The 15,230-nt window shown below is 42.5% G+C and overlaps 3 protein-coding genes across 3 annotated transcripts; 2 read left to right on the top strand and 1 right to left on the bottom strand.

Moving 5' to 3' along the window:
• Window positions 1-5,890: 5,890 nt before the first annotated feature.
• LOC134207134 (uncharacterized) lies at window positions 5,891-6,271 on the bottom strand. Its single transcript, XM_062682854.1, has one exon. The coding sequence runs from the start codon at window positions 6,269-6,271 to the stop codon at window positions 5,891-5,893; it is 381 nt and encodes a 126-aa protein (XP_062538838.1).
• A 2,020-nt stretch (window positions 6,272-8,291) lies between these two features.
• Window positions 8,292-12,184, top strand: LOC134207133 (uncharacterized). The gene is made up of 3 exons (XM_062682852.1): window positions 8,292-8,436; window positions 10,140-11,018; window positions 11,379-12,184. The coding sequence occupies exons 1-3, from the start codon at window positions 8,292-8,294 to the stop codon at window positions 12,182-12,184; spliced, it is 1,830 nt and encodes a 609-aa protein (XP_062538836.1).
• A 1,270-nt stretch (window positions 12,185-13,454) lies between these two features.
• On the top strand, window positions 13,455-14,678 carry LOC134207132 (uncharacterized). The gene has a single exon (XM_062682851.1). The coding sequence runs from the start codon at window positions 13,455-13,457 to the stop codon at window positions 14,676-14,678; it is 1,224 nt and encodes a 407-aa protein (XP_062538835.1).
• Window positions 14,679-15,230: the final 552 nt, after the last annotated feature.

The following is a 15,230-nucleotide window of genomic DNA, read 5'->3' as shown; positions in this document are numbered from 1 at the left end:
TTACGTATTGCTCCAAAATATTCGCACCAGAAGTCCACCAAAAACACGTTTTGAAATTTAACCTCCGGAATGAGTCATCGACAACTCGAATGATCGAACTTAGATTACTACAATCCAAAATATGCGTGGATTGTAGAAAAGTTTGGATACATTTCCATTGATTTGCAAGAATGAAAAATTTTCTCCGAATCCTTCCGAAACCTAGCTTCTTCCACATAATCCGAGTGCTATTTGAAATCTTCAAACTGATATGTTGTCACCATGAATGTTCCAATTAATCCAATTAATTCAACTCTTCCAGAAGTAAAGACAGCTGAGGAGTATCGTTCTAGGCTCTCACCAGAGAGTCTATGTCTGACGCTCGTTAGATCCATTTTTCTTCAAAACATATTTATAAACAATTTTTATTTTCTATAACTCAATATAAAATTTTTAAAACGACTTCTCTGCGTTTAAGATTAAAACATCGATTTGTCAAATTCGAGAGCGAGAGCACTCCCAGCCCACGTAATCCAACACCACCAACAGATAGCCGAAATCTTCACCTATATGTTAGGCTACATATTTAATTACGGTTTTGCCTTTCGTATACTAAGTATACGGTAAAGGCTATATGATCGTCCAAAACAAACTTTTTATAGAAGGCCCGAGACCCATAGTGTTATATACCAATCGACCTAGTTCGACGAATTGAGGTGATGTCGTGTGTGTGTGTGTGTGTGTGTGTGTGTGTGTGTGTGTGTGTGTGTGTGTGTGTTGTGTGTGTGTGTGTGTGTGTGTGCGCAAACTACTCAACAAAATGTCACTCATTTTTCGGCACTTATCCTCAACTGATTTGCTCGCAACAAGTTATCTGACGCAGAATCCTTCATTGTTTCCATTTGAAATTGGCCAGATCGAACTATGGGATCGAGAGTTATGGCCAAAATACAATACAACGAAAAATCGCGTAAAAATGTCACCATTTTTCGGACACTTATCCTCAACCGATTTGCTGCAACAGATTGCATTCGACGCAGAATCCTGTCCCATTGTTTCCTATGAAATTGGCCAGATCGAACTATGGGATCGAAAGTTATGGCCAAAATACAAAATCGTACAAAAAATCGCGTAAAAATGTCACTCATTTTCGGGCACTTATCCTAAACGATTTGCTCGCAACAAGTTGCATTCGTCGCAGAATCCTGTCCCATTGTTTCCTATTTGAAATTGGCCAGATCGGACTATGGGATCAAAAGTTATGGCCAAAATACAAATTCATACGAAAAAATACGTAAAAATGTCACTCATTTTTCCACTTATCCTCAACGATTTGTCGCAACAAGTTGCATTCGTCGCAGAATTCGGTCCCATTGTTTTATTTGAAATTGGCCAGATCGGACTATAGGATCAAAGTTATGGCCAAAATACAAATTCATACGAAAAATCGCGTAAAAATGTCACTCATTTTTCGGACACTTATCCTCAACCGATTTGCTCGAAAAAGATGCATTCGACGCAGAATCCTGTCCCATTGTTTCCTTTTTGAAATTGGCCAGATGACATGGGATCGAGAGTTATGGCAAAATACAAATTCATACGATATTTTCGTAAGAAATGTCCCTCATTTTCAGGCACTTATTCTCAACCGATTTGCTCGCAACAAATTGCATTCGACGCAAAATCCTTTCCCATTGTTTCCTATTGAAAATTGGACAGGTCGGACTATGGGATCGGAAGTTATGACCAAAATAATTTTTTCATAAAATCACAAAAATGTCACCTATTTTTCGGACACCTAACCTTAATCGATTCACACGCAACAAATTGTATCTGACGCAGAATCCTGTCCCATTGTTTCCTATTGAAAATTGGCTAGATCGGACTATGGGATCGGAAGTTATGGCGAAACACCTTTTAGCCTTTTATACGAAAAGGCTGTATGTTCGCTCAAAACCAAACTTTTACAGAAGGCCTGGAGAGTTATATACCAATCGATTCAGCTCGACGAACTGAGATGATGTCTGCTCCCACTTCATACGGGAGATTGGCAGAAAGACGGTCAGAGATTTATATCATAACAAATATTGCCCTCCGCTCGCGGATGGGAATGACATTTTCGTTTCTTTTTGTGTAGTCGAGCTTCAGTTCAACACATCCAAAAGTGATATCCTTAAAATATATGACTGGGTGAAATAAAACAGGGTTATGTACGTCAAAAAGATTGGAAAGGAAACAAAATGTCGAAATTTTATTAGCATATTGTAGATCAAGGTAAAATCGAACGAGGTCCCGCGAAATCGATTTCCGCATTTCCGGATGTTGCAACTGCATCGCGAGTAGTGCGCAACTGTGCCATAGTCGGGCACCACTCGATGAGCAGTGACATCCGGAAATGGAACAAAATATGATTTCCGGTTTTCAACTGGATCTACAATATCTTTGCCATTAATAATCTGATTTTCATAGAACGGACAAAGAAATTTGTCTTTTTACTCCTAGCCACCAGCTCATCTTTTTCAAGCTCACACATTTTACGAAGGTCGAGAAAGGCACCATCACCGCTAGGTGGATTAATCTGGGTTTTTAATCGAAATAATTAGACTTCGTGTGCTAATCTGTAATTAAATTTCGAACCCGAAAAATTAAACTATTTTCGGCTAACATGTGTTTTAACGTTTTACCAATCATTTTAAAATTGACGCCCTATATCCTTGCCGGGTGGAATAAAAAGCATCATCCGGCCCCACTTGTTACTCGCTTTCGTCAGGGCCAATGCGGTGTGTTGGTGATGCTTCCTTCTGCGATATTCATCCGACGAAGCGACTGAAGAAGCAGTGCCGTTCGCTCCCGCCGAAATGTGCTTGCATAGCGTCCTCACGGAAACCAACTACGCTCCCATACGCTTATTGCACGCCACAAAAAGATACCACTTGAAGTTCACTGTATATAGGGTATGCAGAGCTGATAGCAAAATAATAGAAAAATGAGTGATTACGCTTAGTAAAGAGAAACATTATTAATTATTGAACAGATTCTCTTCGTTAAAGGTTACCCAAAGAAACACTTATAGGGCGATCATGCCCTCAGTGGAGACAATGGTGTTCAATAATATTGTTCATCATTGCATTACTGAACGTTTGCTTTACTTGAAACGACACGTTGTAATTATGCCATTATAAATACTAATTGAAAACAAAAATTTCCCCAACAAATTGGCTTTCCTACCTATATACTCCGCCGCGAAGCGTTACTGTTCTAATTTTCTTGCAAGCAAAATCAATATTGGACGATATGTTATGACGGAGTATAGTGGCTCATTTTACCTCCAAGAAATTTAGATTAGTTATCAAGACGAAATGAATCCAATTTCATTTCTGGCTAATCTAAAGTTTGTCTATTAGTTAATGCATTAAAACTACCAATTTCGAATTATCAAATACATATTTTCTTTTATTGATTCAATAATATCTTAATATTGGTCTACCCTAGCAGAGTGAACTCTGTGGCTTGGAAAAGAAATGAACATAACCAATTTGATGAATACTGAGACTTATATTTACTCATACCAAGTGTGATCCGATGGTTATGTGGTACAGCAAGCGCTTTCCACCCCAGAGGTCAGCAGTTCGAATCTAGTGTAATCAGTATAGAACATTTTGCTATTTTTTATACGCAAAAACAGTTTTTTGGCCATAAATCAGATTTGATGAGCCATTGATCTAATTTTCAATAGCACAATGGGACTGAATTCCGCGTCGACTGCAACTTGTTGCGAGCAATCGGACAATGGAAGTTCAAAAAGTGTGTCTACAAAATTTGTACACATACACACATACACACACACACACATACATACATACACATACAGACATCACCCTCGTCGAGCTGAGTCGATCGAGAAAATCATCTCCGGCCTCCTATCAAAATTTTGTTTTGAAGCAATATTATATTTACGTACACTTAGTGTACGAGAAAGGCAAAACAATGGTTTTTCGTAAAGTGCACATTTTAGGACTCCTCCCATTTAAGAGTTACGTAATCTTTAAACATCCCTAATATATGCTCATTAAACATCAATTAAATGTTATTAACTCTTATTTGTGTAATATATACTTAAAGCAATGATTGGATAAATGCGTACTCTTACCGATGCGCACTTACCCCACCGGTGGGTAAGAGTGCGTTTTCACTGTCTTGCAATAAGGGTTCTAGTAAAAGAATCTCAATAATTTCAATATTTTTCCATGGGTAATAAAGGAAGAGTATAGAATCATCGACACTGATTTGATATGCAAGCTTGCTTCATAAGGGCCACATGATCGATTGAAAACTAAGTCGTACTCTTGCCCCTCTCTCTACTAGTATAAACTCGCTAACATGAGGTCAACGGTTATATTACCGAACAAAAACTAATGCTTGAGGATAGTGTGTGTGGCCAATCGGAGCTAAATCGTTCCGCAGTTATTCAATTATAACTACATATCTTCGATCCAGCAGCAAAAGATGAAGCCATCAGCCAATGCATAAAATGCTTTGCCCTCTGGCAAGAAGTTCTCGTTAGTGAAAATGCTGTCTATTCTCTTTTCTCGATACAAACATCTCCTGCTCAGCATTCCGTATCAATTGCCAAGCGAAGATCACATATGTCAACCGACTGCCAGAGCTTAGAGCACTCGTTCGCCATGATGTGATACCCAGCTCACTCGAAGGCAGCTTTGCTTGAAGCCATTTATTTTTAATCGAACGTAAGTAGGTACCTACTGGTAGCAGAGAACTCTCGCAAGTCCAGAAATTGTGAAATGCACATTACGGATCATTGGATTGGAAAATTAAACTTATTTCGCTCGTGCTCCCCTGGGGGGATGGGTTCGGAAAGTTTGAGTTGCGATGAAAATCTTAATTTCATTCCGCTCCTCTCATGCCAATTTATTGCGACAGTTTAGATGGCTATTATATTTTTCCTCCGACGGTTCAATTCAAGTATATTGAATCAATCGATTGCAATAACGGCTGACTCCAGGAATTTCGTGACGGTCGTTAAGCTCTAGAAGTTATAAGTCCGCTTCACGAAGGGTATCAGCGAATTGCCAAACTCGCATGACGATGTACAGCATGGTACCATTATTTAGATTCTGGGAAATAAATTATGAGTTTCGAGCAACTGAATGGCTGCGCGTTTTTATGCTGTAGCTGCTCCGTGAAACATTGTAAATTTGTGTTTGATGAATTTATATCGCACACTCCTTACTTATTATTTGTTTCTCGTGCTTTTCTGAAAAATTTGAAATGTTATTCTATGCGGCCTGGTAATCCATTCCATCAATTGATGTGATTGATTAGTCAACTAAATCAAGCTATGGTCATAAAAATTATTTCTTTTCCGCTAATTGACCAATACAGCGATGTCATAAATCCAGTAGGAGTAGACTTTTTATCAGTAGACATGTTCCAATAACATATTTTAAGTTACCTGAATAGATAAATTATCTTACTTTTGTATGAACCACCTGTTTGACGGTTGTTAAGGAAGTGAAAATAAAGTAAAGCTTAGCCTTTCTTTATTGGTTTGTCGTCGAACTGCTGACTGCATGACGACTACTTGTTCTGACACTCCTCCTCGGACAGATCTGGACGCAAGCCTTCCATTCGCAATTTCTCTGAGCAAACTCGTTGAAGAGGTTTCGTTAGTAGATCAGCTAGCATATATTCCGTTGGACAATAACGAAGACTGATAATATTTTTCTCTTGTAGATCACTAACGAAAAATTAGTTTGTCTCGATATGCTTGCTACGCCGCTGTATCTTTATTGCTTTCCACTAGCTTGATACAGCTCTGGTTGTCCTCAAAAACTGTTGTTGGACGCTGAACTTCTCCAAATTCCTCCAGTAATCTTCTGGTCCAAGAAAGCTATTGGCACCCTTCGGCAAGTGCAACGAATTCCGCTTCGGTGGAACTCAATGCCACGCAACTCTGCTTCCTGGAGCTCCATGTAATGACACCGCCTGCTAATAGTAGTAGGTAACCGGAGTTTGATTTCCGATCTCGGTTATTTCCGGCCCAGTCGGCATCAACGAACATTTGTAGCCCATCATCAGATGAACCTAGGTGCAGCTTGTGGTCACTTGTTATTGATATGTAACGCAATACTCGTTTCGCCTTGTTCCAATCTTGCTGATTTGGATAGCTCGATTTTTGTGCCGGAATGGATATCCGGCCTCGTCTTGGCGATACATACAGCAGACCTCCGATTAGATTCAGATAATTCTTGTTGTCTGGCAGCTGATTCATCTCCTAAAAACATAATCTTTATACTTGCCTGGCATTGCGCGCTCCTGGCCGTTGCGGCTCAACACTTCGCGTGACACGGGTGGATATGAAGATTGTCGCGAGGGGAGCGCATTGATGGTCACGTCTGAATCTTTCCACCGCTGAATCTTCGCCACCGCTGGTTTTAACTTGCGAAAAATATTTCATTTCAGATCCACATTCGGCTCCAGAATCGATTTCTTCATCACCGGCTTCTTGAACGAGTATTTCATTCTGCAGATACGGCCGATCTACTGGAGCCGTGACCTCCGGATCGTAATTCAGGTTAATTGCTACAGTATCGCTGCTTTGTTTTCGGACACTTCACAGTGCTTCACAGATGAATACGACATCATGGCCTTTGAACAGTCAGTATGCCTTCGTTTTTTTCTTCAAAAACATTGCCATTGCCTTCGTACCGAAAACCATTACATGCGACGAATCGGGTTAACGTTCGCTCCATGCTTCTTCCGGCGTTAGATTGTGTCCTCTGGTAGGTAAGCGATTTATAAGGTAGATTGCAGTTGCTACCGCCTCCGCCCAGAATGACGGGTAGCTTTGCTTCATGCAACATACAACGAGCTCTTTCGACCACGGTACGACGGTCGACGTCTGATGCTGAATGCCGAGATACGTTTCTGTAACGATTTATTAATAAATTCCTTGCCGTTGTCGCTGCGAATGGTTTTCAGCTTGCATCCCGTCAGCAGGTGTTGTAGTATTCCAATTTCATGATGCAGCCATCTTGGATTTTTGTATGGGACAGCATCCGAGTTTGTTTATGTTTGCACTGAAAATGAATGTTTCACCCCGCACTAGTTTCTCCCATCTACTGTCGAAGTGAGTGACCCTGATATAGAACCCTGGACGAAACTGTTTTCCTTTGGTACAATTTTCACAATTTTCCATCAAGGACTTTTCGAATAACAACCCGGATGACAGGCCATTCTTCAACTTGTTCAGGCTGTGCAAGTTTAGGTAGCCCATTTGTATATTAATTGGTATTATTATGAGTATTGTCGATTCCAAGCCCACTTTACAACAATCATCATCCCAAATGATGATAGCGAGAATACTAGATTTGCTCTCTCCGTATTAATAGTATAGGTACCTTGCATACACTACAATCGAATCTAGATTTGCCTGAATGTAACGTAAAGTAGTATCAAATAAACTATCGTCCGTATCGGTTGTGTCTCTATAAACTCGGTTTTTAACTCGATCTGTGCAGTGAAAGAGCCACCAAGTATCGGTGTAACCGAAGAACAGTTTCCGTATTTTTTATCACAATTAAAACCCAAATCCAGTGACCTTAGATCGAAGACGTTGACATAGTTTTGGTCCTTCGAACCGGATATCAATCGGGGTGATCAATTTACGGTTCCATCAAGTGCGCGAGCGACGGCGTGGCCAAACCATTTTGGACGCCGGCGTATGTACATTGTCCGCATCATTGTGTAGTGCCTTATAACAAGCAGATAGATGATTGTCTATCACATTGGATGTGCTATTGTTCGACTTGTTTGACCGGCATCTATCTGTTCATCACACTATCTTCGTTCGATCGAACACCATCGACGGTGCAGGAGAAGCATTAGCCTCAACGGCGAAAGGAGTACAAATTGGATCGAAACGGGAATTCAACTAATTAATGAGCGCCCACCGTATGCGCAACCTCCGGAAAGGATAGCGAGATAAGTATTCACAAAGGTTTGTCTGTAGTGGCATCTGAATGCATGGTCAGTTGTCGGCGATCGACACAAAGCCAGTTGCATGTGGCTCAAACGAGAATAAATAAATGATCGATTGCATGCTTTGCGTTTGTTTGGAAAACGAGGTTGATTTATCTGCTGGGTTGAGTTTACTTTAAGGTTGATTGGCCAATTCCGATCGATTTATATTGCTTCTGTCTGTTGTCCGCGGGGTTCTGTCAATCGCGATCCGTACCATAGCGCGTTCGATTACTTGTGGAGTGTGAGTTTTCTTGTGCATATTGTGCAGAATGTCAGATCTACGGAGATGGACCAAGAAGGAACGACTGCTACGTAACATAGTGGATTCGATTAGTGAATTTGTGAAGAGCTGTGATTCAAGTCGTGACAAGACTTCGGTGGATGCTAGACTGAAAAAGGAAAAACGAGCAATGGGTAATGTTTTCAACATAACCGCGAGTAGACGTAGGACTTGTATAAACGTAACGTATTTACATTTAACTTCTTACTTTTGCATCTATGGAGTTTGATTATAGGTATTGATATTGGAAACGACTACTTCCATGCTTTGTAGAATTATTAGCAATTTGTTTATTCAAAACCTCTGGAAATAAAACTAATAATTAAATACATACTTAGAATTGCTTTGTTTCTAACTATTAAGCCCTTATTTACTCAAGCAAATGAAGGTCATTTATATATTTTTTATTAATGATAGTATTTGAAGTTTCAAAAATCTATTTATAAAATTTTCAGACCTGTGCAAAATGTGCTATTTTAGGGGAACTGTTCCGTTTTCCAAACAAAGAAATACAGCACCAATTTCGTTGCTTCTTTTTGGTAACATGCGTGCTTACTGCTGAAAAAATTCACAACAATAAGAAACAAGTCAAGGAGCAGTAACCCTACTAAAATAGAGGAGGTACTGCTTATACGTCAACAAAAAATTATTCAATGTTTTGATTCCAAACTCTACGTCAAGTTTATTAAGTCTACGTCAAGTTTATAAATACAATTTCTCAGAAAATGCAAAAACAAAGAATAAGATAAAGTTTATTTAAATATTCTATTGGAAGTATTTTTTTGTGAACTTTTTTAAAACATTTACAAATAATACAGCGAAATTGTCTAAGCTAAAATGGATATTAACACTATTGCTGATTGTGCATCTTTAATTGCTAATGCCTTCTGCAAACAAATGAAAGTAATTATTTTAATCAAATTTTTATGTTCATCAGTGTAGTTGATTTTGTTTGCTAGGGAATCAGAACTGTTATAGTATAACCATGTTTTAATGTACGTGTCGTTTAGTACCAAGCACAACTTAACAAATATGACATGACTCGTACCCATCCCGGGATCATGTGGACTATGAAACCAATCACCTGGATGAGCAGACCAAATCTATCTAATTTTATACTTCTTCATCCACCACCACTGGCAGCAGCCTCTAGCCGTGAACTCCGAGCGATACGATGGGCGATTGCATCCATCTCAACCGACATCACTGCATCCGACCATCATCAAGCACAGAATGACAAGAAAATGCGCCCACTTCTTTCATGCATATTCGCAGACCCACCGGCAGTTCTACCGCTGGTGACTGCATGATGCCGTTATGTAGGTAAACACAGCGAACAAACGAATGAAACGAAAAAATGCGCGAACAAAAAGCACGTCAGTACGCGCTGCTGTCACAAATTGTAATGACTCGCACACGGCAAACACTGCTTCTTTTATACACAAAGAAAATCTTCCGATAGACCCGAAGGCCCGTAACATACCGCATTCTGATGTCCGTGTTAGGAATGCACGGGATTGGTTACATATGAAATTTTTACTGGATTTGACAAGAATTGAAATTTTCAATAGCTTATCGTCAATAATCTTAAGTTTCAATGAAATAGGCAAATTGCTGGAGAGTGTCCGAGTCGATTGATATATAAATCTTTAAAATCCATCGAAAGATAATGGCGCTAGTAACGTTCAAAATCTTCCCTTCCAGCGTAACGCTCTCGATTTCCAAAAATCTAAATGACACCCAGTATAGTAAAGAAAGACGTAAGTCCTACGTCAAAAGCTTGACGAGGTGTACAATGAATTCTGTGAAGTGAGAGTGAATATTGAATTACTACTAGAGGACGATGAAGATATCACCGAAACGGACGAGAAAGACGAGGATAAACGGAAGCGGAAAGCACTACAACAAAAGGTGGAAGAATCAAACAGGAAGATTATGAAGGATTTTGCGAACCAGTACTTTACCATTAAGAACCTTCTTCAAACGTTTTTGTCATGTCCCGGTGTGGGCTCTAGTTCTGCATCCGCTACAGTAATGCAGCAGGTTCCCATCCAAACTATGCGAGTAAAATTGCCAGAACTCAAGTTGCCGATTTTCCGTGGTTCGTTGATGAAGTGGGTCACATTCAGAGATACGTTTCACAATCTGATTGTGGACAATACCCATCTTTCGGACATCGATAGGTTCACGTACCTGCGGTCCTCTTTGGCAGGAGAAGCACTGCAACAGATTGCTTCCATTGATCTGACGGCTAACAATTATTCGATAGCGTGGAATTCGTTGGAATCACGCTACGGCAATAAAAAGCTTCTGGTGAAGTCCCATCTCGAGGCTTTATTTGCAGTGCAATCCATGAAAAAGGAGACTTTTGAATCACTCAACCATGTCATCAATGAGTTCGATAAACATTTGCAAATGCTGGACAAACTGGGAGAAAAGACATCTGAATGGAGTACGATACTCGTTCACATACTTTCAAGTAAGCTGGACACAACAACGCTTCGTTTGTGGGAAACGGAGCACCGTTCAAAGGAGGTTCCTAAATTCGACAAGCTGATGGATTTCCTGAAAAATCATTGCACGGTTTTGCGCTCACTCATCGGAGAATCGTTCGGCCAGCCGGAACAGAAGAAGGCAACAAGGGTAAGCACTAGCTACGCCGGCGTGCAGTCTTCGTGTTTGTTGTGTGGAGAGGGACAGCACCCGTTGTTCCAGTGTAAGCGGTTCAGATCCATGAAGGTGGATGACAGAAGAAGCACAGTGAAGTCATCTCAGCTTTGCTTTAACTGTCTATCACGAGGCCACATCGCAAGGGCCTGCATTCGAGGAACTTGTCGTATCTGTGGACAGCGACATCACTCTATGTTGCACTTGCAGGCGAATGAATCGTCTGACAATTAGTCAACTCCACAATCGAACAAGCGTTTTCTACAGAACCCACAAGCGACACAGACTTCCACAACCTTATCAGTTAATAAGCAAGCCCATAATACTCCCCAGCATTCCTCAAGCCTCCCATCCTTAATCTCCAAACACGCCATTCCAAATCCGCAAAGTTTTTCGCCACTGGCCACAGACATTCCTAATGTGGTACTTTCTGTCAATGCATCCAAGCTTCCACGGTCGGTTCTATTAGCAACTGCGATCGTGGTTCTTGAAGACCAATTTGGGAATACTACGCAAGCTATGGCACTTTTGGATAGTGGCTCTCAGCTGTGCTTCATTTCGGAGCATGCGTCACAGCGTTTGAAATTCAAGCGTTCACGCGAAGCACTATCGATTAGCGGCATCGGCCAAGCTGTAAAGCAATGCAAGCAGTCTATTTTCGCACGGGTCCGATCTCGCGTCTCAACCTTCTCTGGTGATGAGGTATTCCACGTGCTCCCTCGCGTTACGCTAAATTTACCGATCCGAAAGGTAGACTCAACTGGGTGGAAGCTTCCCGAAGACATCGCTCTTGCAGATCCGTACTTCACGGAGCCAAGCCACGTTGACATGATCATCGGAGCAAGCCTATTCTTCGATCTGCTACGCAACGAGAAAATCAAGCTAGGAGAAAATGGACCTGTTGCGCAGAACACCACCCTCGGTTGGATAATTTGTGGAAATTTACCGGATCATCCGGATATACGAAGGCCGCACGTTGCGAACGCGTGCACTGAGAAGTTGGATGAACTCCTGACACGCTTCTGGGAGTTAGAAGCGTGCAAATCGAATAGTGTTTTATCGTTGGAGGAATATGCATGCGAGAAGTTCTTCGATCGTACAACGGCACGAGATGCATCCGGGAGATTCGTCGTGACGCTCCCCAAGAAGGACTACCTCATCCAACAATTAGGCGATGAAGCGGTTCCTGTCTCTCGAACGTCGGCTGTCTGCTGATCCAGAGCTGAAGCGGACATATACAGGTTTTATTCACGAGTACCTTCAGCTGGGACATATGGAGGAAGTAGTTGGGAACGAAGTCAATGATACCCTACCGGAATATTTCATTCCGCACCATTGCGACATCAAGCCGGACAGCACGACCACTAAATTGCGGGTTGTATTCGACGCGTCTTGTCCAACGTCAAGTGGCATCTCGTTAAATAATGCTTTAATGGTTGGACCCACGGTTCAGGGCGACGTTATATCGATTGTCCTTCGATTTCGTTTCCACGCAATCGCTATAGTTGCGGATGGAAAGAAGATGTACCGGTTGGTAAAACAACAACCGGCGGATAGGCGGCTGAACAAAATCCTGTGGTGGGACAATCCGAACGAGTTCGTTCGTGTTTTCCAACTGAACACCGTTACGTACGGGACGGCCCCAACGCCACCAAGTGTCTCATTCGACTTGCAGAACACGATGGCAACAAGTACCCCGAGGCAACCAAGGTACTCAGAAAATACTTCTACGTCGATGACATGATGTAGAAGAGGGCAAAAAATTATGTAGCGACATTCAAGAACTCCTGAGAGGAGGGGGGTTCAATCTCCGGAAATGGAACAGTAATTGCTCATCTGTTTTGAAGAATATCCCTGAGGAACTTCATGACGATCGTTCATCGTTCGAGTTGGACGACTCTAGTGCCACTATAAAAACGCTGGGTCTCATCTGGGAACCTAGATTGGACGTCTTCCGGTTCAAAGTACCGGAGTGGAATACTTCGCGGATCTGTAAGCGTACGGTCATTTCTGATCTTGCCCGAATATTTGATCCTGTAGGATTGATCGGAGTAGTGATCGTTTCTGCAAAAATATTCGTCCAGAATCTTTGGAGACATAAGGTTACATGGGACGAACCACTGCAAGAAAAGCTTCAAGCGCAATGGTTGGAATTCAGAACAAGCCTATCCTACCTAGAGAACCTGCAGATTCCGAGATGGATCGCCTTCCGAAAGGATTGCCTGTCAATGGAGCTCCACGGCTTTTGCGATGCATCTACGAAAGCCTATGGAGCATGTATATACGTGCGATGCACGCACTTTGACGGCACAATCACGTCCAACCTGTTAGTAGCTAAATCGAGAGTAGCTCCGTTAGCTGAATTAGAGAAGAAGAGAAAGAAACTCGGCTGGAGCTGTCTTCTGCCCTCTTACTAGCTCACCTTTACGAAAAGACGTCCAGCAGCATTAAATCATGCACTCAGTCATATTTCCATACCGATTCCATGATCGTGCGATATTGGCTCTCTTCAGTACCGTCACGCTATCAGATGTTCGTGGCAAACAGAATATCGGAGGTGCAACACCTTACAAGAGCCGGGACGTGGAGACATGTTGCCGGAACGGAGAACCCGGCAGATGCGCTATCTCGTGGTATTCCCCCTGTAGATCTTGTGCAGAATTCGCTGTGGTGGCATGGACCTGCTTGGTTAACTGAAGAAAAGAGTTGTTGGTCCGAAACCCAAGAAGTGAAGCTGGAGGATTTGGACAAATCACACCTCGAAGAAGGATCAGTAGTAGCTACCATAGCTACAGTATCTCCGCCGAGCGAAGTCTTCAACCTTCGGGCAACCTTGCGTCATCTAGAAAAGCTCGTGGCGTGGCTACTGCGGTTCAAGCACAATGCTCTTAGAAATCGTGGTGAAAACGGAAAGAGAACGGGTCCCGTAACCCTGAAGGAACGAGAAGAAGCATTACTCGCGTTGGTGAAATTATCGCAACACGAATGTTTTGCTCAAGAAATAATTGACCTTCAACGAAAGGGGGAGGTCAGTGCCACCTCTCGCATTAGAACGCTACATCCACAGTTGTCCGGAGGCATATTGCGTGTTGGCGGCCGGCTAGAAAATGCCAACATCTCGATCGACCGTAAACATCCAATACTGTTAGATAAAAATCACCCTTTAACAACCTTGGTTATGCGTCAATACCACTATGAGCATTTACATGCTGGTCCGCAACTTCTAGTTGCCAGTGTCCGAGAACGATTTTGGCCTCTTAGTGCGCGTAGCCTCGCTAGGAAAATTGTTCACAGATGCATTGCCTGCTTCCGCAATAAGCCTGTAGTACAGGATCAACTGATGGCTGATCTACCAGCAGAGCGTGTCACACCAGCTCCACCATTCTTACGAGTTGGGGTCGACTACTGTGGACCATTTCAAGTATGCTATCCTAATCGACGAAGAGTCCCCGTGAAGCACTACGCTGCAATTTTTGTCTGTTTGGTTACCAAGGCGATCCACATCGAAATGGTGGCCGACCTCACCACACAAGGATTTCTGGCCGCTCTTAAAAAGTTTGTAGCCAGACGCGGAAAGCCATCTGTTATCATGTGCGACAGTGGGCCCAATTTCGTGGGCGCGAGACGGCTGCTCGATGAGCTTGCTGCCTTATTCAAAGGTCAACAATCCCAACAATCCATCGCGGCAAGCGCGCGGACATCGGAATAGAATTCAAATTCATTCCCGCTAAATCCCCATTCTTTGGAGGCCTGTGGGAGGCGGCAGTGAAAGCGATGAAACAACACTTACGCAAAACGATTGGCTTGAACTGTGTTAACGCAAATCGAAGCTTGCTTGAATTCCAGGCCACTCACTCAGATGAGCAGTGACCCGAATGATTTCAACGCGCTAACTCCTGGACACTTCCTAATCCAACGACCACTGCGGCGGTGGTCGAGCCTTGTTTGCAAGAAGTTCCTGAGAACAGGTTATCCAGGTGGCAAAGGGCTAAAGAGTACGTTCAACGCATTTGGTCTAGGTGGTCAACGCAATATCTGTCAGATCTCCACAACAGAGCCAAGAGGAATAAACTGTTTGTTGGAGCGATGGTATTAATCAGGGAGGATAACCTTCCACCGCTGAAGTGGCTTTTGGGGCGTGTAACTCACATTCACCCAGGGGCGGACAGGAAGGTCAGAGTGGTCACAATTCGGACAACAAACGGGAGCCTTGTTCAAGCGATTTCAAAGATCTGTATCTTGCCCATCAGCGACAACGAGC

Source organism: Armigeres subalbatus, chromosome 1, assembly GCF_024139115.2.
Source record: "Armigeres subalbatus isolate Guangzhou_Male chromosome 1, GZ_Asu_2, whole genome shotgun sequence".
Lineage (NCBI taxonomy): Eukaryota > Metazoa > Arthropoda > Insecta > Diptera > Culicidae > Armigeres > Armigeres subalbatus.
Note: the sequence above shows the minus strand (reverse complement) of the source record. Positions and strands in the feature narration are given on the sequence as shown.

Bases quoted from the DNA above. Each gene is read 5' to 3' on its own strand.
- LOC134207134 (XM_062682854.1), bottom strand. From the start codon at position 6,271: ATGAATCAGCTGCCAGACAACAAGAATTATCTGAATCTAATCGGAGGT.
- LOC134207133 (XM_062682852.1), top strand. From the start codon at position 8,292: ATGTCAGATCTACGGAGATGGACCAAGAAGGAACGACTGCTACGTAAC. The intron at 8,437-10,139 runs GTAATGTTTTCA...AATTACTACTAG, and splicing joins AAAGGAAAAACGAGCAATGG to AGGACGATGAAGATATCACC. The intron at 11,019-11,378 runs GTAAGCGGTTCA...CACTGGCCACAG, and splicing joins ACAGCACCCGTTGTTCCAGT to ACATTCCTAATGTGGTACTT.
- LOC134207132 (XM_062682851.1), top strand. From the start codon at position 13,455: ATGATCGTGCGATATTGGCTCTCTTCAGTACCGTCACGCTATCAGATG.